We start from the raw sequence: 25,312 nt of genomic DNA, 5'->3' as shown, positions 1-25,312 counted from the left end.
CGGGGCTCCCAGCCTGGGGCCGAGGCAGGAGAGGACCCAAAGCGCGGAGACCCCCAGCAGAACCGGGGCTTTCTCCACTTAAAGCGACCGCCTTGATGGTACGCTGGGCGGGGCTGTCTCCGCCTCCCTAAAAGGCGAAAGGCCAGGTTGGCTCAGCCTGGCCGGTGTCCGCCCCGCCTCCTCGCCATGGACCACCCTGGGGTGGGCCCTCTAAGGCCGTCCCCCGAGGCTGGCAACGTGACCGACCGCCCTCAAGTGTGCAAGTTCATTCATCCAGGGGCCCCTGCTGACTCACGCTTATGAAAGTGATTTTCCTGGCCCCGCCCTCCGCCCGCCTCTTCCCAGCCCCTGAAATACCCGGGCTTCCCGGCCTCTCGCACCCTCTTGGATCCCCACGGGGTAATGTGCGTCCCGCTCCCTCCGTCGGCTCCCTGACCCCCGTTTCTCCGAGAGGCCTGACCGCGCTCCCCAGTGTCCTTCACCCCGGCCAGTCAGGTGAGTGTCCCGGGCGAGGCTTGGGGGAGGTGGGAGAAGGTAGCCCGACCGGGGCAGGGCCCAAAGGCCAGGCATGGGGACCCCAGGCGGTCCTGAGGGCGGTCCACCCTGGCTCCCCACGACCATCATGACCCCCCGCAACCCCCGAGATCCTCCCCCACCCCTCCTGGCCATGCCCATCTCCAGGTGCCTGGCACCCTCCGCCGACAGCTGCCCTGCCGGTTGGCTTGCTGGGAGTTCACCCCAGCCCACGTGATGCTACTCCAGGCAGGAAAGAGAGGTGTGGCCAGCCCAGGCCACTGGGTCCCGCGGGCAGCCTGGGTGCTGCGCTCCGGTCCCCGCCTCTCCTGCTCTCATGGGACTGAGCCCCCAGGGTCGAGCGGGACCTGGCTTCTCACAGGAGGGTTGGGGGTGCCGGGAATGAGGGGTGGGGTTTCAGAGGGTCTGGAGAGCTCCTGGGGCTCCAGATGGGGGAGGCTCTGGGGGCGCTGGTGTCGCGGGGTGGGCGCCGGGGCCAAGGGCTCACCCTGGTGCTTGGCAGGTGGCACTCGGGCTGACGGAGTACCTCCCCATTCTCCCCTGCCCCAGCCTCATGGCACTTTCCCAGGGGCACTGTTGTGCCGTCTTCCTCAGAGGGGACTCCGACAGGTGTCACAGGGCAGGGTTTGGGGTGTGGTCTCCAACATTCCTGGAAGAGACACCTCCCTCCTGACCCCAGTTTTTCCTTTTGGGCAATAGGGATAACAGAAAGGGGAAAAAAAAATCCATGGAGTGGGGTAGGAGGGTTGTCATTAAAGTGAAATGAGCAAAAATACCACAGGCGCTCAGTAAATGTAGCCATACATGTGTCCTAAGCCTTAGAGCAGTTTAAGCTTCAATAACCCTACAAATTGCAATGCTCCAAACTCTATGCTCCACGCCCGGGACAGCGCGATTATTCCCATTTCTTTTGCACTTCTTTTCTCCTGTGAACTCGAAGGCCTTTTTAATGTCAACATTTGCCATCTTCAACCAGAGAGACGTTGGAAACTGACTTTCCCAGCTTCCCAAAACTAAACAGCGTGTGAGAAATAGGAAGTTACACTTTCAAATGGAAAGTTGGCAGCGTGCGTTGTTCTGAAGAGGTTTCGAGAGCTCCAAGTCTCGGGACTTGGGCCCTGTGTGTATCGCGACACAGGAAGTAACCGCTCAGGTCAGCTTCTGGGTGGTGACCTCACGCGTGTGGCATCCAGAAGTTTCTGGCATGAGCACTGGATGTGGGGTCCAAAAGCCCTGGTGGTGAATGGGGCCTTCTTCCTCCTGGGAGCGTGAAGACGGGGCAGTCTGTTGTCGTTCCTTGTCTGTAAACGGAGGCTCCTGCAAACACCCCCTCTTACTGGTGCTGGGAGGATTCATGGGGACAGAGCAGAGAAGGACTCAGCCCGGGGTGGGCACTCCATGGCCTCCCAGTGTGGCGGGCTGTGGGGTGTCCGGGGACCAAACTCTCAATTCATTACCCACTGGCTCTGTAACCTCGGGGGCGTGGCCTCACTGCCCTGAGCCTCAGTTCGCTCGTCTGTAAAGTGGGTTCCGTGAGGATGAAAGCCGCCCAAGGGTGAGGACGTCACCTGCGTCCTGTTGCTGGTGTTCCCAGGGTCAGTGAGGACAGTAGCCCCGGCTGTGTGAAGGGCGTGTTCTAGGAACCACAGCCCCTGCCCCAGGGCCGCTGGCAGGTCAGTGAGACGCTGTCCCCTCCCAGCTGGAGCACCGGCCCCGTGGCCCCCCTCCCCGACACCAGCACCAGGACAGAGTTGCACTCAGCCTGGGGGGGCCTCTGTCACACTCTGTCACACGCTGTCACACTGCCTCGGGGGGACGTGAGAAGGCCCTTGCACAGGGCAGCCTGGGCTCAAAACCAGTTCAGCCTGCACACCTTGTGGCAAATTCCCCACAAGCCGTCCAGGATGGTGAGATGCTTGCTTGGCCTCAGCTTTCCCATCTGTAATATGGGCGCGGTCGTGAGAGTATGTCTAACAAGCCAGTTAAATATGGGTTAAGTTGGTGAATGTGGTTAAGTGTTTAGGGCATGCTCAGCACCCGCTCACCCCACAGAAGTTCAGAAATGCTGGTCGTCCTGTGTGGCAGCGCTGTCACCCCAGGGCAGACAGCAGGGTTCCTGCAGGGAACCAGGCGTGGAGTGGGCCAAGGGGTCCCTGATGGGGGACACAGCTCACGGCCCAGGCCCCACTGAGGCAGTTCTCAGGAGACCGGAGGGCACATCCCCCTGTGAGGCCCGAGGCGCCCTGCTGCCTCCGAGCCCCCCTGTGCTCACCTGCCAGCCGGAGGTGACAGCGCCTGCCTCTCAGGATGCCTGCGGGGCCCAGATGCTGTGGCTTAGCTGCAAGCTCCTCTCCTTGCAAACTGTAAAGTGCTGCGGGCGGGCGCCGTGAGAGCGACACCCAGGCCCTCCGGCCAGCCCCTCCGGCCGTCCCCCACCCCTCTGCCCGGTGGGGGACACTAGTGTTACTGTTGCTCTTAGCACATCAGAGGTCACATGCCGGCCTCGGTCGTGCTCCCTCAGCCCCTTCAAGATCTGCAAAAAACGTGAATCAGTTGCCCACTCTCCCAAATCAGGGAATTCACAGAAAAATCCAGATTTAAGCTTTTTCCTGGAAGAAGTCTGAAGGCCGGTGATGCTAGGACCCCATCCCCGGCTGCTCTTGGCTGTCTGGCCACCCTTTCACTTGCTGTGAGCCCCCAGTCTCCCTGGCGACAGGCCAAGAGGTGTGCGCGGACTGTTCAGGCAAAGCTGCTCTTGGGGGACGTGGAGAAGTGGGTCTGGACTCACCTGGAGAGACCTGCAGCTTCAAGTTCTGGGGTTGGGTCCCTCGGAGTGATTTGGGCTTGTGGCCAGCAGAGGGCGCTGGCGCTCCAGAGACGAGCTGGTTTAAAGGCATTTCTCTCCAAATCGAGATGCTCGGGCTTCCCGCATGTCCGCCTGTTCTAGCTCAGCCCCTGAGCCCTGGGCTCTTCCCCCCGTTTTCTCCAGGTCGGTACTCCATGTACAGCACATCCCTGTGTCCCTGTGTCCACCCCTCAACAAACCTATGAGGTAGAGACTATGATCATTCCCATTACACAGATGAAGAAACCGAGACCCAGAGAGGTCCAGGAATGGGCCCATTGTCACCACTTCAGAAGCGCCTCTCCAGGCCCAGGCTCCACTGAAGACCTGAGGGCTGGCTTGTGAGGTGGGGGTGTGGCGGTCACAGACGTGCTGGGCAGGGCTTGCTTCAAGAAAGAGCCAACTCATTGGAAAAGACCCTGATGCTAGGAAAGATTGAGGGCAGGAGGAGAAGGGGATGACAGAGGATGAGATGGTTGGATGGCATCACCCATTCAACGGACATGAGTTTGAGTAAACTCCAGGAGATGGAAGGACAGGGAAGCCTGGCGTGCTGCAGTCCATGGGGTCACAAAAGTCAGATACAACTTGGCGACGAAACAACAACCGTTACCATCCGTGATGAGATGGGAGTGTGGAGTGAGGCTCAGAGAGCGGGAGACGACCAGGCTGGAGGAGGGAGCCCTGCATTATTGGGCCTGTTTAAGGAGGTAGTAGGTGTGAGAGGGGAGCATCATCCTAAGACTCAGGGAGGATCCTGGACTTGACCCTGAGGCCAGCGGGAGGTCACCCTGCAGCTGGGAAGTGACTGCCTGACTCCCAGGCTCAGCAAGCACCCCTCTGCCCCTGTGCCCCCAGGTCGGCTGCCAGCCCCACGTCCCCCGCCAGCCACAGCCATGAGCAACCGGAGGAAGGACCACCTTGGTGCCAGCAGCTCAGAGCCCCTCCCGGTTATCATCATTGGTGAGTGCTGTTCAAGGCAGGGGGGTTGGGGGGTCGGAGGTCAGGAGCATCCACTCAGCGCTCTGCTCAGCAGTTTCTAAAACATCACTCCAAACAGTCCTTCCAGGAACCCACAAGGCTGGAGCAGAATGACCTAGAGAGGTTGCCCGGCGGGGTGGGGGCAGGGTTGGGGGGTGTGCCACTGGTGATAAGTGGGCAACTGGCCTGTGTTTCCCCTGCGCTGGGTGCCTGAGTGAGGGGACACAGCAGCTGCATGTGTCCTGCTCTCAGGTCTGCAGAAAGGGGGGATAGAGGCCCCCGCCCTCCAGGCCAGCATCAGGTTGAACCACGTGAAATGGCCATTTTTGTAAGTTCAGGACAGTTGAGCATCAGCGATTTCACATGGTTCATCCTAACCGTTGTCTCCATAAGTAGGACTCAGGACAGCACAAGATAAGAGAAGGACAAATAAGAAGTGATGTCACGAGGTTAATTGCCCACGAAGGGCCACTGGTGAGTCCTGGGGTTCATCAGGACCTGCGGGCAGGCGGCCCCACCACGGGTGGCTTTAGTGCCCGTCTGGAGCACCCCTGCCCCCGAGCTCTCCCAGTCAGCACATCGTCTTACATGCTGCAATGTTCTCTACATCCCTCGAACCCACCACACAGTCGGTCCTGGAGGACTGGGCTCGTTCTTGGTAGTCTCAGGGTCTCGGTCTTGCCGCTCTGTGACCACAGGCAAGTTACTCAGCCTCTCTTTGCTCCAGCATCCTCACGCAGCAAAGGAGGAAAAGTAGCGTGCACCTGGCTCAGTGGGATAATGCATGGGCTTCCAGGCTACAGAGAGGCTTGTTACAGCAGCGGTAGCCTTATTATTTTGTTGTTAAAATCAGTGGGGACTTCCCTGGAGGTCCAGTGGTTCAGACTTTGCCTTCCAATGCAGGGAGAGCAGGTTTGATCCCCGGTCTGGGAGCTAAGATCCCATATGCCTTGAGGCCAAAAAACCAAAACATCAAACAGAATATTATTTTTAAAAATTCAATAAAGACTTTAAAAATGGTCCACATCAAAAAAAAAATTTTTTTAAATCACTTAACACAAAGCTTGACACATAGTAAGCACTCAGTAAACATCAGTGGTTATTTCCACAGCTTTCTTGTTGTTAAAGTGGTGCAGCGCTAATAGATGCTTTGTTTTTGTTTATGAGTGAAGAGCAAATCAGGGAACGAGACAGATCAGAAGTGGAGCTCTTGGTGGTGGTGGTGGTGTCGGGGCTCCAACGCTCTGCCCTATGACTGCGCCCTCTCTCCCCAGGCAATGGTCCCTCGGGCATCTGCCTGTCCTACCTGCTCTCAGGCTACACCCCCTACGTGAGGCCGGATGCCATCCACCCGCACCCCCTGCTGCAAAGGAAGCTCTCAGAGGCGCCAGGGGTCTCCATCATGGACCAGGTGGGCTTGAGCTCTGGGACAGGGGTGGACACCCCCACTGCTGGGAAACTCTCCCAGGCAAAAATAAAAAAGCTACATTTGTGGGAATTCCCCGCTAGTCCACTGGTTAGGACTCAGTGCTTTCACTGTCGGGCTCAGAGTTTGATCCCTGGACAGAGATCTAGGATCCCACAAGCCACGTGGCACAGCCAAGAAACAAAAGGATGCGTGTGTGAGACATGGGAGGCCACAGAAACAGGGAAAGAGGGGTGGCAGCTAAGACGTCAGCTTGCCTCGCCTCCCCTCGTCCAGCGATTCTAAACCCAGGATGGTTTTGCTCTCCTGGGGATGCTTGGCCAGCTAGAGACAGTTTCAGTTGTCACGCCCAGAGTGGTGACACCACTGGCTTAGAGGGTTGAGGCCAGGGATGCCGGGACATCCCACCACACACAGCACGAGCCCCCCAGCCCTGGAGCCACGAGTGCCAAAGCTGAGGACCCCAGTCCTGGATACTGCAGACCTACTAGCCCCTGCTCGGGAGGGCCGACCAGTCCCCCCTCCACACCCCTCACCTCCCAGGAGGTCACTCTGTCTGCAGCCCCTTCAGGCAGCATCCATCAAGCTGGGCCCCTCCACCCCGGAGCTGGAGGATGAGGAAGTAAGCCGCCATGCTGTCTAGATAGGGATTTCCCGGAATGCCTCCTACAGGTCACCCGTCCCTCAGTACAATCCACAGAGAAAAACATTTGTGCTCCAGTAAAGCTGAGAGACGCTGGGTTTGGCAAATCTAAGCGGGTAAATGCCGCCGCAGGGCTTGTCAGAGCCTTTGGTGCACTGCCGTGCGTGATGGCCTTCGGGGAGGCAGCATTTCCCAAGCTCATCTGACACCCTGATATGACGGAGGGAAGGTGAGACCAGGCGGCCCTCCTCCAGGGGCCCCTCTGACCTGCCCTCCCCCGCCCCCCCAACTCCAGGACCTAGACTACCTGTCCGAAGGCCTGGAAGGCCGGTGCCAAAGCCCTGTGGCCCTGCTCTTTGACGCCCTCCTGCGCCCAGACACAGACTTCGGGGGCAGCGTGGAGTCTGTCCTCACCTGGCGGCACCAGAAGGAGCGAGCCGTCCCCCATCTGGTCCTGGGCCGGAACCCGCCTGGGGGCGCCTGGCATGTGAGTGGGGCCTGGACGGGGTGTGGGGACTTGCGCCAAACCTCCCTAACGCAGGTCAGGACTCTTGCCTCCCCACCTTTCCCTATTGCCCCCCACTGCCCCCTCCTCCCTCCCCTCCCCCACCCCCAGCCCCAGCTGAGGCCTCCCCTGCTCTCCAGCCCTGGGGCAGCTGGGGGCCAGCAGAGACTGGACTTTGCTCTCCTTCACTCCTAGTCCATTGAAGGCTCCATGGTGACCCTGAGCCAAGGCGAGTGGATGGGGCTCCCCGACCTGCAGGTCAAGGACTGGATGTGCAAGAAGCGCAGGTGAGGGTTCCCTGGAAAGCCACGGTGAGCAGGGAAGACCCAAGCCCGCCCCCGACACTGAACCGGGAACCAGAGGTCAAGGGGCTTCGGGCGGGGGTGGGGGCCGCTCATCAAGCCTGCCCTTGAGGGGGACGCTGCGGCCGGGCTGGGGAAAGGACTTGCCCAGGGCCGCACAGGCGGTAAGCAGCAGAGCTGGGCTCCCCGGGACTCCCCGTCCAGTGCTCCTGCCTCTCACTCTCGACTGGGCCTCCCTGTAGCATCCCAGACTCTAAGGAGAGCTGACCACTGGCCCCTGCCCCCCACATCCTGCCTCGGAGCCTCTGGCCCAGGCTCCCCAGTCCTCTGGCCTCCCGCAGCCCCTCCTGATATTCTGAGCTTGGCCTGCAACCGTCTCTTTTTCTCAGTCAGCTAATCAATCGGATGCACTTTTTAAAATTGATTTTGCATTAGAAACATAACTACAGTACAGGAAATTGAAAACTGAGAAAAGAACGACAGCTGACTCCCAACCCTGCACTCCTCCCCGGCACTGCCGCACCTCGGAGGGTTCTCTTCCCCCCACTTCCTGCTCCGTAATGACCACACTGCACACTTCTCACCACCCCAGAGAGACAGCCGAGTCACAACAGATGCCAGCCCCTGCTCATCCCGGGGCACAGGGCGTAAAGTCGCCCAGTGCTCAGGGTGGCATCTGCCCTTGAATGTTTTCTCCTCCCTCCAGGTTCTGACAGGGGGCCTGTTGTTCAATCTCTTAGTCTGTCCGACTCTTTGCGACCCCATGGACTGCAGCACATCAAGCTCTTCTGTCCTCTACTATCTCCCGGAGCTTGCTCAAACTCATGTCCATCGAGTCAGTGATGCCATCCAACCATCTCATCCTCTATCATTCCCTTCTCCTCCTGCCTTCGATCTTTCCCAGCATCAGGGTCTTTTCCAATGAGTCAGGTCTTCGCCATCAGGTGGCCAAAGTATTGGAGCTTCAGCTTCAGTCCTTTTAATGAATATTCAGGACTGATTTCCTTTAGGATTGACTGGTTTGATCTCCTTGCAGTCCAAGGGACTCCCTAGAATCTTCTTCAGCACCACAGTTCAAAGGCATCAATTCTTCAGTGCTCAGCCACCCAGTAGGCAGTTGACCTACTGGAAACCTCACTTGACCTCTCTGGAAACTCTGTTCCATCCCTCCAGAGTTCATGGTCTGTCCTTTTGACACAAAAATTTTTTGCCCCAGCAAATGTGGTAGAAAGACATCCAGGCTGGCGTAGTGATGTGTTAACAGACAGACAGGAATGTAAATTTCAGTAGACACACCCTTTTCTGTCCTACTCTTAAAATGTAACGTTATGTCACAAGGATCTCACATGGTGATTACACAGTGACTGCAGCCATGCTGTTACAAGGCCATGTAACATTCCTGAGAGGGGCGGGCAGCTCCACTCATTCCTACACACCGGCCCTTGTACTTAGATGTCAGAGCCAAAAGCCACAACAGACGCACCCCCTGTCCTCATGGTGCTGCTGCGGTTCCTAAACCACTCCCCAGTCACAGAGCTTCCATTCTTTCCAATGTGCATTATTATAAGGAACCCTGGGTGCAACATTGTCTTAGGACAGCCCTTTAAAACACTTTCTACTAAAACAGAAGAGCAGAAATGACCAGCCCACAGCCGTGAATTCCAGAGTTCCAGTTTCAGGAGCAGCCTAATGGGTTGGGTTGGCTGCAGTGGCCTTAAGGGATATCTGAGCTCACCTACAATCTTGTCCTTACTGACAGGTTGTATTGACAATGTGTCACAAAAGATTCCCTTTGAGTTAATCCATAACAACATGTCCACAAGTCAGCGAAGGGAACTCACTGAAGGTCACCCGGGAAGCTACAGGAGGAGCTGAGATAGCATCCTCTATGCCTCACCCCCTGGCAACAGCCCTGGAAAAGGTGGTAATAATAGCAAGAGTGATAATAACAACAAAAATAACAGTAACATAGTAACAGTAATAACAGCCACGGCTGCTACTGTGTGTTGAGAACTGTTAAGTGCTCTATGTGGGTTATTATTTAACCTAGTTCTTTACTGAAATATAAGCACATGTAGAAAGTACACAATTAGAAAGCACACAGTTCACATGCCTACAGGTGGATGTAATCTCTCAAAGTGGATACACATACGTTTCAGTCACCCAGACTCAAAAAGCAGACCCCTTCACCCCAGAAGCCCCCCTCGGGCCCCTCCCAATCACCCCCTTCCAAAGAGGCCACCCCTCTCTGAATGTCTAACTCCATAGATGAGCTTTATCTGTATGAACTTTATAAAAACAGAATCCTACCCCAAAGCACATAGAATACTGGTCAGTATTGGAGGAAAGTGTCATGGTCAACCCCGCGTCACTCACAGCCTGTCAGGTTCTAGTCTAAACCCTTCACTCCTGTCATCTGAGCCTCTCAACGGCGGCAGGGGACACTGAGGCAGGGGGTTCCCACAGGACCCAGGCCCTCTGGCACCAGAGGCCACACTCCCAACCCCACCCTCATCAGCTCCATTGAACAGAAAAGAGATTTTTACAGCTCAGAGGGGGTGAACCCCTTGAGCAAGTCCTACGCCCAGGGGTGGTGCAGCCACCCTCCAGGGCCTGACTCCAGCCTGTCCACCCGATGACCGCCCCAGCCCCGCCCCAATCCACTGACACTCACGCCCCCTCGTCCTCCCCTCCCCCAGAGGTCTTCGCAACAGCCGGGCCACGGCCGGCGACATCGCCCACTATTACAGCGACTACGTGATCAAGAAGGACCTGAGCCACAACTTCGTGTCCAACGCCGTGGTCACAGCTGTGGAGTGGGGGACGCCCGAGCCCAGCAGCCCTGGGGCCCGGGACCCCAGCCCGCTCTTCCAGGTGAGCGGCTTCGTGACCGCCGAGGACCAGAGCCAGCAGTCCTTCTCCCTGAGTGCCCGCAGCGTGGTCCTGGCCACAGGGACGTCCGACAGCCCGGCCCGCCTGGGCATCCCCGGGGAGGCCCTGCCCTTCGTCCACCACGACCTGTCGGCCCTGGAGGCAGCCACGCGGGCAGGCACAGTGTCCCCGTCCTCGGACCCCGTCCTCATCATTGGGGCAGGGCTGTCGGCCGCAGACGCGGTCCTCTACGCCCACCACTACAACGTCCCTGTGATCCATGCCTTCCGCCGGCCCGTGGACGACCCTGGCCTGGTGTTCAACCAGCTGCCCAAGATGCTGTACCCCGAGTACCACAAGGTTCACCAGATGATGCGCGAGCAGTCCATCCTGTCGCCCAGCCCCTACGAGGGCTACCGCAGCCTCCCGGAGCACCAGCTGCTACTCCTCAAGGAGGACCGCCAGGCCGTGTTCCGCGACCCCCAGGGCCTCCAGAAGGTCTTCGGCGTGGCCCTGGTGCTGGTGCTCATCGGCTCCCACCCCGATCTGTCCTTCCTCCCGGGGGCGGGCGCCGACCTCACTGTGGACCCCGACGAGCCCCTGAGCGCCAAGAGGAACCCCATTGAGGTGGACCCCTTCACCTACCAGAGCATCCACCAGGAGGGCCTGTACGCCGTGGGGCCACTGGCCGGGGACAACTTTGTGCGCTTCGTGCAGGGCGGGGCCCTGGCCGTGGCCAGCTCCCTGCTGCGGAAGGAGGCCAGGAAGCCACCCTAGCGCCTGGCCCGGCAGCCTTACACCCAGGCCCTAAGAGGAGGGAGATCACCACAGCCCTGCCGGATGCACAGTGCGTCCCAAGATGCCCCAGTGATGGAAGGGGGCCTCTCCTGCAGGAGACAGGAGCAGCCATGAGCCCACACCACAGGCCTCTCAGATGAAGAGTGGGAAACCCAGACTGCCCAGACTCAGACCAGGGTGGAAACAGTGGCCACAGGACACGGTAGGCCCAGAGCTGTAATTGGGGGTGAAGAGGCCCATGTGAGCTGGGATCACCAGGGCCCACGGAGCACCGAGCCAGGAGGACTTCCAGGCCCTGCTCTTTGCAGAATCAGGTCCCAAATAAAACCAGCGCCTGCCTCCACTCCTGTGTCTGAGGACTCTCTGCTTGGGGAGAGGGCCAGGTGCCCAGGACCCTGCCCCCGGGAGCTGGGGAGTCAGGGCAGGGGCAGAAGCACAGGGTCGTGTGGGAGAGAGTCCCGGGCCTGGGGGACACTGGGCGGTGCCCCAAGGGGAAGGGCAGATGTGACTGAGGAGTGGGTGCTGGGGAGGCTTTCCCAGCCCCGCCCTCCCCTCGGGTCTAGTCCCACTCACTCCCTCTCCCTTCAATGGATCCTCTGTGTTCTCCACACTTGCACCTGCCACAGGGCCTTTGCACAGGCTAAGCTCTAGCCCAGGGAACTTCCCCATCCTCTCTTTAACTCCTCCTCCTCTTACAGTCTCTGAGCATAAGGACCATTTCCTCTAGGAAGCCTCTTCTGACATATGCCCCTCCGTAGCCTTAAGGTAGAGCCCACTCTGGTGGGTCAGGGTGCCACCCCTTCATTGAAGTTCAGTTCTCACTCTTCATTATTTGTGGGATCATTCCAGTATCTGGCTCAGCCCACTTGGCTGTAAGCTCCAGGAGGCCAAGGCAAGCCCTCGTCTGTTTTTCCGCTGTTCTTGGAACCCAGTGCGGCCACCAGGCCTAGCACCCAGCAGGGGCGCCTTTAATTCTCTGGTTCTGTGGGTGGGGTCTGGAAGGATGGACGTGGGGAGTATGAGGGGAAGAGGGTGTTCCAGGCGTAGAGAAGACTAGTTCTGGGCGTTAACGCGCGGGGGAGGTCTGAGGGGCGTGCACCCTGTGGAAGTGGGTACTTGCGGAGTGGAGAAAGTGGCCCCGCTGTGTGGGCGCGCGTTCCCTGGGCTGCAGCCGGCAGAGGGCGCTCCGGGTTCGCCGGACACCGCGCTCCGGCCCCAGCGGCGGCGGCGCCACGGCGCGGGGGAGGGGGGGATTCTTCCGGAGGGCGGGCAGGGGGAGACTTTCGGAATGGGGGCAGCCCCCAGGAATGCACCCCCGAAGCCATACCCGCCACCACCCTGCGCCTGCCAGGCAGCCCCCTCCGCGGCCGGGCCGGGGTCTAGCTCCCCAGCCCCGCGCCCCTGCCGGCAGCCCCCTGCTGCCGCGCCCGGCCGCCGGGGGCGGGGGCGGTGGCCCACGGGGCACGTGGCTCCGGGTCCGGGCGGAGCGGCGCCCCCCCCTCCCGTCCCCCGGCGCCGGCCCGTCCCCGCGTGGCCGCGGCCGCGGGGGCAGAGGGAGGGAGGGCGGGGCGCGCGGGCGGCGGCGGCGGCGGGCGGCGCCGGGGAGGGGGTCGCGCGGGGGCGGGCCGCGGGCCGGGCGGGGGTCGGCGGGCTTCCGGGCGGCGGCGGCGGCGGGCGCGGCGCGATGTGCGAGCGGGCGGCGCGCCTGTGCAGGGCCGGCGCGCACAGGCTGCTCCGGGAGCCGCCGCCGCAGGGCCGGGCGCTGGGCGGGCTGCTGCGCTGGGTGGGCGCCAGGATGGGCGAGCCCCGGGCGCCGCTGGCCCCCGACGCCCCCGACACCCCAGCAGCGGACCCCGGCCCCTACCCGGGCCCCGCCTCGCCGCGCGGGGGCACCGCCGTCATCCTGGACGTGAGTACGCGCGGGCCGGGACCCGTTCTCCCCCGCGGGCGACGCGGACGCCGCGCTCCCGGGTCCCCGCCGGCACCGGCAAGACCCCCTTCTCCCTGGAGGGCAGGGGTCTCCAGGCAGGGACGCCGGCCCCTACCCGCAGCGGTCCAGAGCGGGACCCACCGGCTCCTCCTTGTACAGATCGCGGCCCCCAGCTGCTCTGCCCCCCGGGCCGGTCTCCGTGCGGGTCCTGTCTCGTCCTCGGACTGGAACGACCCCTTTGTCTCCCTCCGCCTCTCGGGGTCTCCACGTTCTCGGAGCCGGGACCCTGGGGCCCCTCGACCCGGCCACCGCCCCCTACTTCTGTCCTGGCCAAACCCTCATCTTTCTCCAGCCCGCACTTCATCCTTCACCCCGCTCCTTCCCGGGACGCGAGTCCCGGACCAGCGTCGGTCCCTCCTCCTGCCCCCCGTCCTTATTTTTCTAAGACTCTTCCCCCCAACCCACCCCATCTCACACACAATTCCTGGGTCCGGGGCCATTTTTCTTGTCCGAGCTCTGGACCCTAAGCCCTTATATCCTCAACCCTTTTGCCTCAAGCACCACCTTTTTAAAAGCAAAGCCCCTCCCCACCTGTCTTCCCCTCTCCTTTCTGTAGGACTGGAGCCATCCCCCATCCTCTCTGAGGACCACCACTCCATTCTGAGCCGTCTGTCCTTGATCCCCTTCCACCCCATCCCTCCCCTTCCTCTCTCTCCTCCTCCCCCACGCCCTCTGGGGCCCAAACCGCCCCAGCTCACCCTCCCACCCACTCCCCTCCGTAGGAGGGAGCTTCTACAGGGTGGGCGGCTGCCAGGGTGGGGGGGCATCCCCCGTGGAGTGCTGGGAGGGGTGGAGGGAGCTTTGCCCACCCCAAGGGAAGCGCGGCAGTAGGGTGTGCCTGTCCTAATGAGGGTCCTCCGTGGTGGGTGACACGGGGGTGGGGGTGCCATGTTTGTGTAAGGTGGGTGGGTTTCTGGGAGAGGTGTGTGTATCACATCCTGCTGAGTGGGGGACAGTGTGGGTTTCCTCTCGCCCCCGCCCCCCTCCCCCACGTTCCTGTTGGAGCCCCCAAGGCTGGCTCTGACTGAGAGGGCAGGGGGGGTCTGCGGCAAGTGGCCGTGGCTCCCGGGCTTCTCAGAACACGCTCACACACAGCCCACACACGCCTGCACAGGTGAACCCTCTCAAAGCCCCGGTGGAGTTTACAGCTGAAAGTCCTTGCAGCGGAGAGCTCTGTCCAGGGCCCCCGCCCCTTCACACAGGACAGACGTGGGCTCTGGAGTCCTCACGCCACGCTGGCCTTGAGCCAGCTCTGAGCCTTAGTCTTCCCATCTGTGAAATGGGGGTGATGAGCGAGTGCCAGGGCCACATCTCCTGTCGGATCAGTCACTTGTTTAACGCTCACGCCCAGCCCCGAGCGTTTAAAGGTGGGACTCCAGCCTCCTCAGGAACCTTGCAGTCAGGAGCAGGCGTGTGGGGTGCACAGGCTGGGGTGCTGGCAACTGCCCCCTTTTCTGCCTCAGCCACAGTGGCTTCAGACCCGTGTCCCTTGCCCCGACTTGGGGTTCAGCTCAAGGAAGGGGGAATTTTTTGAGAATATCCTTCCTGAGCTGCTGCTTCAGTTTGTCACAGCCCCAGGTGCCCGACAATGGATGCCCCGCTATGGCTTGGAGGCAGGAGATCGGCTCCCTCCCGCTTTCCAAGGTGTGAGGGGGCAGCATCTCCCCCTCTTCCTGCCCTCAGTAAGGCTTGCGTGCATGCATGCTAAGTCACTCAGAAGGGCCTGACTCTTTGCGACCCCATGGAGCCTGGCAGGCTCCTCTGTCCATGGGATTCTCCAGGCAAGAACACTGGAGTGGCTAGCCTTTCCTTTCTCCAGGGGAATCTTTCTGACCCAGGGATTGAACCCAGGTCTCCCTCGTTGCAGGCAGATTCTTTAGCATCTGAGCCACGGGGAAGCCCCCAGCAAGGCTTACTAGGTCCTAAAAACCCCAGGCGGAGGAGCTATCTGGTTTCACCTGTGGCTGAAGGGGACCGGGCTGCCCGTCCCCTCACCTCCCCCGCCCCTCCTGAGCTCCCAGCGGGCTGCTCCGTCCCACTGACCCCCACACCCCTGCCGTTCACTGGCGCATGGTCCCGTCGCCAGGCCTCGAGGTTCCCTTGGCAGCCACCTCTGTTCAGATTTAACCCACTCTCCCTGGAGAACACCAGGCCCTCGAGGGGTCCTGGTGGGGGTGTAAGGTGAGTGGCTGCCTCCAAGGAACGGGAGTGGGAGCGTGCGGCCGCCTGCAGGTGCGACACGTGGGCCGAGGGTTCTGGACCTACACCCAGGCGCACGGGATGGTGTGCGCGTTTGTCCACGCATGTGCTCGACCACGTGGCCAGCAGCGCCCGAGGAAGAGGGGCCGCTGCCTGAAATGCCCTCCCACCCCAGGGTCTCCTTCCTCTGGAGGGTGAAGGGGCCCGGCTTCCCAGGACCACTGGGCTGGGGGTGTTGGAAGCCTGCTCCTCCCGGCCGATGCTGACTCGACCTCTCTTCTCTACAGATTTTCCGCCGTGCGGACAAAAATGGTGAGTCCCCACACCCCACCCCACCCCCCACTGTCCCCGAGTGAGGACCTAGATCTTTCTAGTTGGTGGGGGTGGGGTGCAGGATGCTGCCCTGCGCCTCAGTTTCCCCATGCTACGACGGGACCCCCCGTGGTTCCTACTGAGCAGGGGAGCCCTGCGGCTTCAGGGGGCAGGTGTGGGCAATGCGCTGAGGTCAGCGCTTGATGCGCTTCAACTTCCTGCAGCTGGGCCGGGCCAGGGGCGCCCAGGAAGCCCCCAGCCTCACCCCAGGCCCCGGCACACTTCCTCCTCAGACGTCCATGCAGCCGCCCCTGTTCTGTCAACTCCGTGGTGGCCCAGAGAAGTTCTGCCTTGCCCGGGGTCACCCAGCTGTAGGAAGGCTGTCCAGGCTCTGCTGCGGACCCCTGGCGTTTCCTCCACCCCCAGCCCCCCAGCGAGACTTCCCGCATAAAATGAGCACGGTGTCGTGGCCCCGTGAATTCAGGACGCCCACTGGGATTGCCCCACCCCGGCCTTTCTGGAAGCCAGGGGCCCTGTGAGCCTCACGGTGGCCGCCGAGAGCGTTTGTCTACACACTGTAGTCGTCGTTCTTGGGTCGAAGTGGCTTCTGTGGTCTTGAACCAGGACACAGTCCCGCTTTAGGCCTCAGTTTTGCCATGTATAGAGTGGAGTGATAATACTTAACCTGTCTACGTCCCAGGGCTGTTGGGAAAATGAAGGGAGGAGACGTGGCTGGTGAGCTTTGTGGGAGAGAAGCAGGCAGTGCTTAATGTAAATCCCTTGAGAAAATACTGATTGAGTATCCAGGCCCCTGCCGAGGGAGGAGTGGGCACAGCTGACCCGGCACCTGCCCCCAGCCCCCCTCCCTGCTGACCCCGGGAGTCACTGTCTTGCTGTCCCTGCCTGGTACTGAGGCGAGACCATGAGACTTGGGCTGGCCACCAGTGCCCAGGGGGTTCTCCATCTCTCGCCCCCCCCCCCATTCCCAGGTGTGATGGGGGCCCCTCCCAGGCCTCTGGGAGGCAGCAGCAGCCTCAGGAGCAGTTCCGTAGGGAGCATGGAGGAAGCGGAGGGACACGGTGGGGGGACTTCAGCAGCAACCGAGAAGTCATCGTGACTTCGCAGCCTGAGCGGTGTTAGAGACTAGAGGAGAAGGTCCGGGGGGTTGATCCCCTTGCAGGCCTCTCGGAACCTTCTAGTGCATGGCCGGCCAGGGGCCACGTGGTCATTGCCGTGTGTGCTGGCCACGCCCCTCAGCGGAGGGCGAGGTGTCACGCTGAGGGATTTGGGCTTGTCCCTGTCGTGGGCCCAGCACACAGGTGGTCCTCGGTGCCCGGCTGCTGCCCCAAAGGTGGTGACCGGGTGTGACTCCTGGCAGTGTGGTGTGTGCGTGCCCGGGGGCAGCCCTCTGGGTGTGGCTGCAGGTCTGTCTCTGTCCGTGCTTCGGAACCTGTGTGTGCGGATCTCTGTGACCACTGCTGCACACGCCGGCTGTGTGTGGAGTTGTGTGTGTGTGTCCTTCTGGATGCTCAGCTCCGCAGGAACCTTTGCAGTGTGTGGGTGGCAGGCGCCCTGGTCTCCCTTCAGGCAAGATTGCTCGCCTCGTCCTCATTGCTCAGCCCCCCCACCCCCCGCCCTGCTGCCATCAGAGACTGTGTTTCCACCCCCCAAGCACAGCTTCGGGGACCCTCGACTTTGCTTCTGTGGCCCCCACAGCGGCCCCAAGCCCCCTCCCCTCCCTGGCCGCCACCAGTGGCCGTTAGGGGGGTTCACGTGGGATGTGCTGGTCCCCGGGGAGCACCCCCCTTTTGCTGCAGGGACTGCCTGGGCTCAGCTCCCTCCCAGCTCTGACCTCAGGCCAGTCCCCAGACTCTCAGGGCCTCAGCGTCCCCATCCGTGGGTGGGGATGGTCATGCTGGTACCCATCTTGGGGTGGGGCTGTCGGGGATGGAGTGGGGCTTGGGTCCTGGCATGCTGTAAGGGATCTGTGAGCCCTCATGCCAGCTGATGAGCATTGAGCCTTGGAACATGGGCGGTGATTTGTCAACAAGTGTTGGGTTCCCACCCTGGACTTCACGGGGCATCACCATCTGGTGGAGACTGCTGGTGGCTGAGGAGCATCCATTACACACCAGACTTCCTCATTGGACATTCCCTTGGGTCCTAGTGGCAGAGGAACATCACCCCCCTTTTTTTTAACCTGTGACGGAATCAAGGCTGGGGAGGACATGCGAAAGATCACAGAGCCTGGGCTGGGGGGCCAGGCAGGAAGTTCTGACTGAATCCAGCCCAGCTTGCAGACATCGTGTGGGCAGGGGAATGGGAGAAGGGGTGAGTGTGGGTGTAAACAGGGGCACACGGCAGGTGTGCAGACACACACGTAGCACAGGTAGATGCCAGCTCTGCCCCCAGCGTCCACAGCAGCAAGATGCCTGCAGGGATGGCAGGATGGTCCCAAACAAGGCCCCGGACCCTGGGTTGCAGTGGAATCAGCCTCTGGGATTACAGGAGCAAGGGCTCAACTCGGGCTGGCCTGTCCTGGCGGCTCCCAGGTCAGAGGCGTCTTCGTGGGGGTGAGGGCGGAGACCGGCCGTGGCCCCCGAGGGGAGGCAGAGAGTAGGGGGCCTGCCTGGCCGCTGGGGGTCTGGGGCCCAGAGGGGTGGTGTGGCGGCCGGCAGAGGAGTGAGTGCCAGTGCGTCTCCCTCCAGGGGCCAGGGCGCCGGCAGACTCCTGGCGTTTCAAAGGTCACTGGGACGGAGGCTGAGCTCCTGCTCATTAGTGTGGACACCTTCAGACGGCCCACTCGGGGGTCCTGGAGGTGCAGGCCTGCTGGCTTCTCTAATTGCAGAGGCCCCGGGCAGATGCCGCCTCCCTCGTTAGCTGATCTGGGTTCATTAGTGCTGTGCTGGGACGTTCACGGTAAATGTCAGCCCAGAAGGCTCTGGGCCCGGGAGGCCGGCGGGCCCCGCTCTGCCTGTTCTGAGTGCAGGCTGGTTGGAGGTGCTGGCGGTGCCCTGCCCGTGGCAGACACGAGGAGTCATTCACAGCACACTTCCCCTGAGCGCAGGCCTGGCCGCAGCTTCTCCGTGTGGCCTGTGGTTGCGGATCCCGACAGAAGGCCCTGCCCCAGGTCGGGTTGAGAGCATGGACTCAGGAGCCGGGCGGCCTGGGTTTGAGCTCCCACTGAGGGACCTGGGCAAGTCCCATAACTGGTTTGGCCTGTCTGCTCTGAGAACTGGGGGGAGGGGGTGGTCTGCCAGGCGGTGTGTGAGGACCAGATGTGTGAATACACACAGCCCGTGTGTCTGCCCTGGTTCTGCCCCTGGCTGCTGGATCATCATCAGTCTTGCTAAAGGAAATTTGGAAAACGTCCTCTTTCACAGGAGACAGAGCCATAGCTTAGCGTTTATGTATTTCACAGCTGTTACCCTGCACTTTTTATGGTTGGTTTTTGGGTCTTCATGTGTGATTGGGGAGGGGAGGGCGTGTTTGTTTTGTCTTCAGGGGGACTCTGGATTTTGAGAGTTAGAAATTCACCCTCCCATTCGTGACATTAAAACCCGAGCCGGGATGTTGGAGGCACACGGCATGTTGCCCCAGCCCCCTCATATGCAAGCCTGCGCCTACTCTCTCATATCCCCCCTCTCAGCATGGGCGGAGGGGAGCCACTGGAAGATGTGAGGAGCTCACTGTCTCCCGTTGCCCTACTTTCAGCCCCTGCAGAGCTGCTGGCAGCAGAGTAGAAGCTCCAGAGCCTTTAAAATGTACCGTGGGGACTTCCTTGGTGGCCCAGTGGTTAAGATTCACTGCTCCCACTGCAGGGGGTACAGGTTTGATCCTTGGTCAGGGAACTAAGACATTGCATGCTGCTTGGCACAGCCAAAAATAATAAACTAAAATGAAGATAAAACACAGAGGTAAAATGCCTTTGAAAAAAAAAGAAAGAAACATATGAGTGACTTCCACCCTGGACCTAAGTAGGTCTGCCATGTCTGGTTGGGCATGTTGTGCACTGTGCAAGGGCACCTACTTGAGAGAATTGAGGACCTCAGATCCAGCCTGCATGCCCCTCCCCTCAGGAGCTCTAATGCTGGGCTGCATCTCCACCACCCTGCCCACCAGGAAGGGCATTTCTTTCTAATCCACACAAAGCGCCATGTGGGCTCTCAAGGGCTTTGAGTGAAGACTGGCTGGAAGTAATGAAGGGAGTCTATGGAGAGGGGCTGGAGCCAGAAGGGTCTTGGGCTCTGCCTTCTCCCTGACTTCCAGTGCCTCCCACAGACGTGCCTTTGGGGGGAGGAGCAGGACCGATCTAAGATCATTGAGGAGGGGGTCGTGGCTTCAGGGGTGGGATTGGGAGATGAGTGTGCTGAGCTGGAGACAGGTGGGAGGAGCTGGAGTTCTGCTTGGAGCCCCTCTCTCGGGCCCAGCTGCCCCCGATCCATGAGAGCTTCCCCAGCAGATGCTGCTACCCAGGGCGACAGCGGTGGAGGCTGAAGATGTGAGGTGGGGAGGGACGCATTGAGATAGGTGTGTGCGCTGTGGGGGCCCCTTATCCAGAGCCCCACCCCGGGCCTGCCACCACCTCCCCTTGGGCATCTGGCATCCTCAGGGCTGCATCCACGGTCCGGCGAGGAGTCTGTGCCACTGCTGGCAGTGGGTCACGTCACACCCTGCAAAGGCAGAGAGGAGAGAGGTCATTGCCTCCCCAGGCAGGACCTGGGTGCTGGAGTAGAGATGATTTAAGTGTGCAGAGGTTCTCTGGGCTTTTGGAAACAAGTGAGAGTGGTCCTCAGACTGCCCAGGTTTAAACCTGCCTCTTACAGGGATGGGATCCCTAACCTCTGGGATCTAACGCCTGATGATCTGAGGTTTGATAAAATGATAGAACTAAAGTGCACAATGTGCTTGAACTGTCCCGAAACCACCCCCTCCCCCTGGTCTGCGGAAAAGTTGTCTTCCATGGAACCAATCCCTGTTGCTCAAAAGGCTGGGAACCGCTGGAGGTTAACAGGTGTGGGGTTACCTACCTCCAGCTGGGCAGGTGACTCGGAGAGACGGCTGCCTAACAGGTATTCTCTCTGCCTGTTGCCTGCGGGGCTTGAGGAGCCCCAGTATTTGCTGGTGAGGCGAGTCCCGGTACATGGGTGTTGCTCTGTTGGGTAGGGAGTTAGCTGAGTGGGCGGCTGGTCTCTGTGAAATGGTGGCTGCTGTGGGTTCATGCCGCGGGCAGGGGTGACCCGTGTGGGAGTGTGGCTGCTGGTTGGGGGGTTGGCAGGGGCGGGCGGGGATTGCCTGGCTGTGGCTCCTCTGTTGATTTGGGGATGTCCCGCTTCGACACCAGCTGCCCTCCCTTCCCCTCCCTCACAGATGACGGGAAGTTGTCCTTGGAGGAGTTCCAGCTCTTCTTTGCAGATGGCGTCCTCAATGAGAGAGAACTGGAGGATCTCTTCCACACCATCGACTCCGACAACACCAAGTGAGCTCAGTCGCGGCTGCTGGAACTGGGAGGTGGCATCGCCCAGTCTCCAGTGCCCACTCCCCTGGACCTCTAATCCAGAGTCCCGTCTCTTTGGCCCCCACTGGCCGGGGTGGTCTGGGGAGTGGACAGATTGAGATTGTGTTGGCAAGTGTTTGTCTTTTCTGAGCGTAATGTGGCGAAGCAGGCAGAGAGCCTAGGTTTGCAGAATATATGTGCGTGCGTGCTGAGTCGCTTCAGTTGTGCGACCCCATGGACTGCAGCCCACCAGCCCCCTCTGTCCATGGAATTCTCCAGGCAAGAATACTGGAGTGGGTTGCCATGCCCTTCTCCAGGGGATCGTCCTGACCCAGGGATCAAACTCACGTCTTACATCTCCTCTACTGGCCGGCAGGTTCTTTACCACTGTCCCATCTGGGAAGCAGAATATACACGGGATGACAAAGGGGTAATCAGCCAGCTCAGCTCAGATCCCAACACGAGCTTTGAGATCCTCTTCCTCACCGGGGCCAACCTTAGACCAGACTGGTCCTCACTCAGACCTTAACCTTCCTTCTCGCTCTCTACGTTTTCTCCAACCCAGCCAGAACCCTAACCTGCAGCTCAATCAACCCCGAACTCCTCCAGCCCCAGCCAGTCCCTAAATCCAGCGCAAAATGCGCACTCTACTCACGGACCAGACTGACCCTTCCCTCCCTGAACTTCAGCCCTGCCCTTTCCAAGTGGTGGCCAGGCAGGGGGAGGCCCTGGCCGCTTCTCCACCCCACTCAGGTGATGAGGACCCAAGTTCCTGGGGCTGCTGGGGGGCAGGTTTGATAGGCTGGGGTCCCCTATGCCAGGCTAGAGGTGGTCTGGAGGAGGAGCTGTCCCCAGGCCCGTTGGCAGGGGGCCCAGGTTGGAGGTGGCCTGGGGCCAGGGTGGGGCAGGTGGCCGGGAAAGGCCACTTGAAAGGGACTGCTTCCTGCCGCAGACCCCAGGGGAGGGCTTTGTGTCTGGAGCCAGATGGAGGTTCTGAGTGGGTCCTGCAGCTCCCCTGGGAGCTTGAAAGGGCTTTGCAGGTGCCCACAGATTATTCAGCCTCATTCGGGCAGCTGGAGCAGGGCGGCGGAGGCACTGATGTGAGTGCGGGCGGGGTGGACTTCCCATCAGCAAAAAGTCAGAGCTCTAAAGACCTTTGAGTGTTTTGTCTCCAACACTCCCTAGAGTGTGAGCTGTAAGCATTCCCTCCTGGGGATGCTAGACAGGTTTGCTACCCCAGACCGTCCGCACGCGGCTCTGGAAGGTTGGTGCGATGCTACTTTGAGCACCATGAAGCAGGCTTCCTCTCTGCAGGACCTATGAGAACATGTCCCTCGTGGTGCGTTTTGGGGGGAGCCTCCACAACAGAGTTTGCAGAGCCTCTGATCTGGGAACCTTTCCCCTGAGCCATCTCGATGAGGCTGACTTGCTTTTGAAGCCAGCCCCTCCTCTCCTGGTGAGGGAGCCGGCCTCGGAAGATGCACAGAGCTGGGTCCCCAGGCGCCCGCCCCCAGCTCCTGCTCACAGCGTCTGGGTTCTGAGGCTGCTGCCTGCACCTGCCCGGCGTGGGTGGCCCGTGCTCGGCCTCTGAGGAAAGACCCAGAGCCTTATGGCTGTAGGAACGGGAACACGGGACCCCAGGGCTCGAGTGAGAACAAGGGAGGCACACCCTCCGACAAGGCAGGGCCTGGGGCTGAGGTCGCCAGACAGCTCCGGTGACAGCTGTCACAGTCCCTGGTTTAGCCCCCTCTGCTCCAGATGCACTGGACAGACTCGGGGAGAGGAACGGGGTGGGTGGTGTGGTGACAAGGTCAGACAGACGCACAGACGCGGACCCTCTGGACGGGGTGGCGGCCTTCACCGGCTGCTCCCTCATCTGTGAAGTGGGGGCCACCTAGGCTGCGAGGGTGGGGGTGTTGACCCACCGCTGGGGGCTGTGCTCACCCCAGAGGGAGAAGGGTGGGGGCCAGGGGGACAGGCCTGCCTCTGAGCCCCCCTCTCTCTCTGCATGCAGCCATGTGGACACCAAGGAGCTGTGTGGTAGGTGCCGCTGTGGGGGGACCCAGACTTGGGTGCACGGTGATTCTGTGGGGGGAGGGGTGCAGGCAGCTTGGAGGAAGGACCCAGGGGAGGGGCGCCATGCTCCTACGACCTTTGACTTCTGCTTTCCCTCCTCCCCCACAGACTACTTTGTGGACCACATGGGGGACTATGAGGACGTCCTGGCTTCCCTGGAGACCTTGAACCACTCCGTGCTGAAGGCCATGGGCTACACCAAGAAGGTCAGCGGGTGTGGGCAGCCCTGGGGGTCGAGGGCCTGAGCACTGGTTTGGGTCTGAGAGCATCCTGGCCCAGAGGTGCCTGGGTCTGTGATGACAGGTGTTGGGTGAAGCCAGCTCTGAAGCCAGCATTGCTTGGGTGTCTCAAGGTCACATGGCGAACTGGAACAAGGGGAGGGGCTTGGGGATGGGTCTGTCCAGGAGTGTCCAGTTTGGAACATGAGGCTATTTCCTGGAATCAGGCTCAGTCCTGGGACACAGTCCTAGAGAGGGAGTGGACTCCAGGCCCAAGAACAGGTATCAGCCGTGCCGGTCTCACGGCCTTTGCAGCCGGATTACAGAGGAAGAAGGAAGAGGGTGGATGCGAGCCCCTGACCTTGACCAGGAGCCCCAGTGTGTCTGTGCGAGCATGCCATGTCCAGGTCGGGAGACGGGAGCTGGGCGGTGGAAGCATCAGGAGTGTTGGCTGAGTTCAGGACTCCCCGTGTGTCCTGGAGAGAGAGCCCCAGCGTGGCTTCAGGCATAGGCCGGTCACTTTGTTGGCATCCATGCCCTAGAGGAGGGCACAAGGTGGGAGATGGGGCAGGTCGTGGGCCGGGCAGTGGCGTGGCTCAGCTGGCCACAGGCAGCCCACCTCCTGGCGCCACATCCCAGCTGAGAGTCTGCACCCGCGCTTGCTGGTGCTTCTGGAGGTGGGGGCGCAGGCAGGGTGTGTTCCTTCTCTCCGTCCACACACACGAGAGGCACGTCAGTTTCCTGAGGATCTACGACAGCAGGCTTTAGCGCTCACTGTAATCCCCCCAGCGACCCTGTGGGCTGTGACTGTCGCCGCCACCAGCCTCCTTTGCTGTTTGTGTTTTGACTGCACCGGGCCCTCGTTGCCGCGCACAGGCTTTCTGGACTGTGCCGAGAGCGAGTTACTCTTCACTGCGGTGCTCAGACTTCTTTGCTCCAGGGCACAGGCTCTAACGGCTCACGAGCACAGTTGTGGTGGCGCACGGGCTGAGTTGCTCTGCGCCATGTGGGGTCTTAGTTCCTGGACCAGGGATTGAACCCGGGTCCCCTGCATTGGCAGGCAGACTCTCAGCCGCTGGACCACCAGGAAAGTCCACTCCCCTCCCTTTCACAGCTATGGAAATAGAGGGCTCAGGAAGGTGAACCTGGCAGAGTGGTGGCCAGACAGCCAGAGCTTCCTGCCAAAGTGGGAGGGGAAACTGAGTCAGGGACCCAGCCCGAGGTATGGAGCACAGCCTGGGGCCGAGCTGTCCGGGGCATGGGGAGGGGGCCACGCCATGCTGGACGGGTGTCACACCAGAGGGTGTGCAGCCCCTCTGAGCGCTGGGAACTCGGGAAGGAGCAGCCCCACCTGCTGGTTGAGGCCAGGGGGCTTAGCTGGTAAAGTCCGCCAGACCAGGCCGAAGGACCCCGGCCAGTCACTTCTCTTTCTGAACCTCAGTTTCTCCAGCCGTGAAATGGGAGCATTCACCTTCAAGAGTCCTCGCAAGGCCTGAATAAAGTGAAAGGTCTCTAAGCTGCTGAGAGTAGGTCCCGCACGTAGCAGACGTGACTAGCAGTGTCATCAGGCCCCTGTTGTGTGCCCAGTCCCAGGAAGGATCAGTGCCGTGTGCTTTTTCCACAAGCTACCTGGCTCCCGCCCTACCCCGTGTCAGGGAATCTGCCCCCCACCATATATCCACCAACAGCTGGGCCTGATCCCAAACTGCCACAGCCCCACACTTCCGTTTCTGTCCTCCTGTCATGCTGTTTTGAGTCTTGGTGTGTTAAAGTATTTTTTAACATTGTGTGAGACCACTTGCCTTTCATTGCTCATCCTGTTGATAGTCTGAAAATACCAAGAAGGACAGTGGCTTGAGCAGGCCACAAGGAAAGCCCCCACCCCCGGAACCCTTGCACAGACAATGTGTCAGCCCCAGCTCTGTTCCTCACGGGCTGTGTGAGGTGTGCCAGCTGTCCGTGCGGGACTCCTCGCAATTGAAGTCGCCACCTTGAGCCTCAGTTTTCAAATCTGTGAATGGGGCCACTGCCCAGCAGCACTTCTTGGCATTGTTAACATGTACTTGTCTCTTGGACTTTGGGCTCAACAGTTCAGAGAGGTGACACAGTTCTCCG

General features: G+C 60.7%; 2 protein-coding genes across 10 annotated transcripts in view; both read left to right on the top strand.

Annotated features, from left to right (window-relative positions):
• The window catches only part of OSGIN1 (oxidative stress induced growth inhibitor 1), a 34,104-nt gene extending 22,856 nt beyond the window's left edge, over positions 1 to 11,248 (top strand). Inside the window, exons 1-6 of one of the 5 annotated variants that reach the window (XM_070451467.1) lie at positions 361 to 495; positions 4,238 to 4,342; positions 5,635 to 5,771; positions 6,725 to 6,916; positions 7,130 to 7,221; positions 9,936 to 11,248. In XM_070451467.1, the coding sequence (XP_070307568.1) occupies positions 4,276 to 4,342; positions 5,635 to 5,771; positions 6,725 to 6,916; positions 7,130 to 7,221; positions 9,936 to 10,884 (1,437 nt within the window). In that variant the 5' untranslated portion in view covers positions 361 to 495; positions 4,238 to 4,275 and the 3' untranslated portion in view covers positions 10,885 to 11,248. Of the gene's footprint in view, positions 1 to 360; positions 496 to 1,003; positions 1,688 to 4,237; positions 4,343 to 4,753; positions 4,835 to 5,634; positions 5,772 to 6,724; positions 6,917 to 7,129; positions 7,222 to 9,935 lie in introns of those variants that run through there. The other 4 variants (XM_070451469.1, XM_070451470.1, XM_070451471.1 and 1 more) reach the window with 4 other exon arrangements.
• NECAB2 (N-terminal EF-hand calcium binding protein 2) overlaps positions 11,022 to 25,312 on the top strand; it is a 43,562-nt gene continuing 29,271 nt past the window's right edge. Inside the window, exons 1-5 of one of the 5 annotated variants that reach the window (XM_020915085.2) lie at positions 11,022 to 11,107; positions 15,382 to 15,406; positions 20,777 to 20,885; positions 22,918 to 22,943; positions 23,088 to 23,185. In XM_020915085.2, the coding sequence (XP_020770744.2) occupies positions 11,042 to 11,107; positions 15,382 to 15,406; positions 20,777 to 20,885; positions 22,918 to 22,943; positions 23,088 to 23,185 (324 nt within the window). In that variant the 5' untranslated portion in view covers positions 11,022 to 11,041. Of the gene's footprint in view, positions 11,108 to 12,540; positions 12,815 to 15,381; positions 15,407 to 20,776; positions 20,886 to 22,917; positions 22,944 to 23,087; positions 23,186 to 25,312 lie in introns of those variants that run through there. The other 4 variants (XM_070451472.1, XM_020915088.2, XM_070451473.1 and 1 more) reach the window with 4 other exon arrangements.

The sequence above is a fragment of the Odocoileus virginianus genome, chromosome 20, assembly GCF_023699985.2.
Source record: "Odocoileus virginianus isolate 20LAN1187 ecotype Illinois chromosome 20, Ovbor_1.2, whole genome shotgun sequence".
Lineage (NCBI taxonomy): Eukaryota > Metazoa > Chordata > Mammalia > Artiodactyla > Cervidae > Odocoileus > Odocoileus virginianus.
Note: the sequence above shows the minus strand (reverse complement) of the source record. Positions and strands in the feature narration are given on the sequence as shown.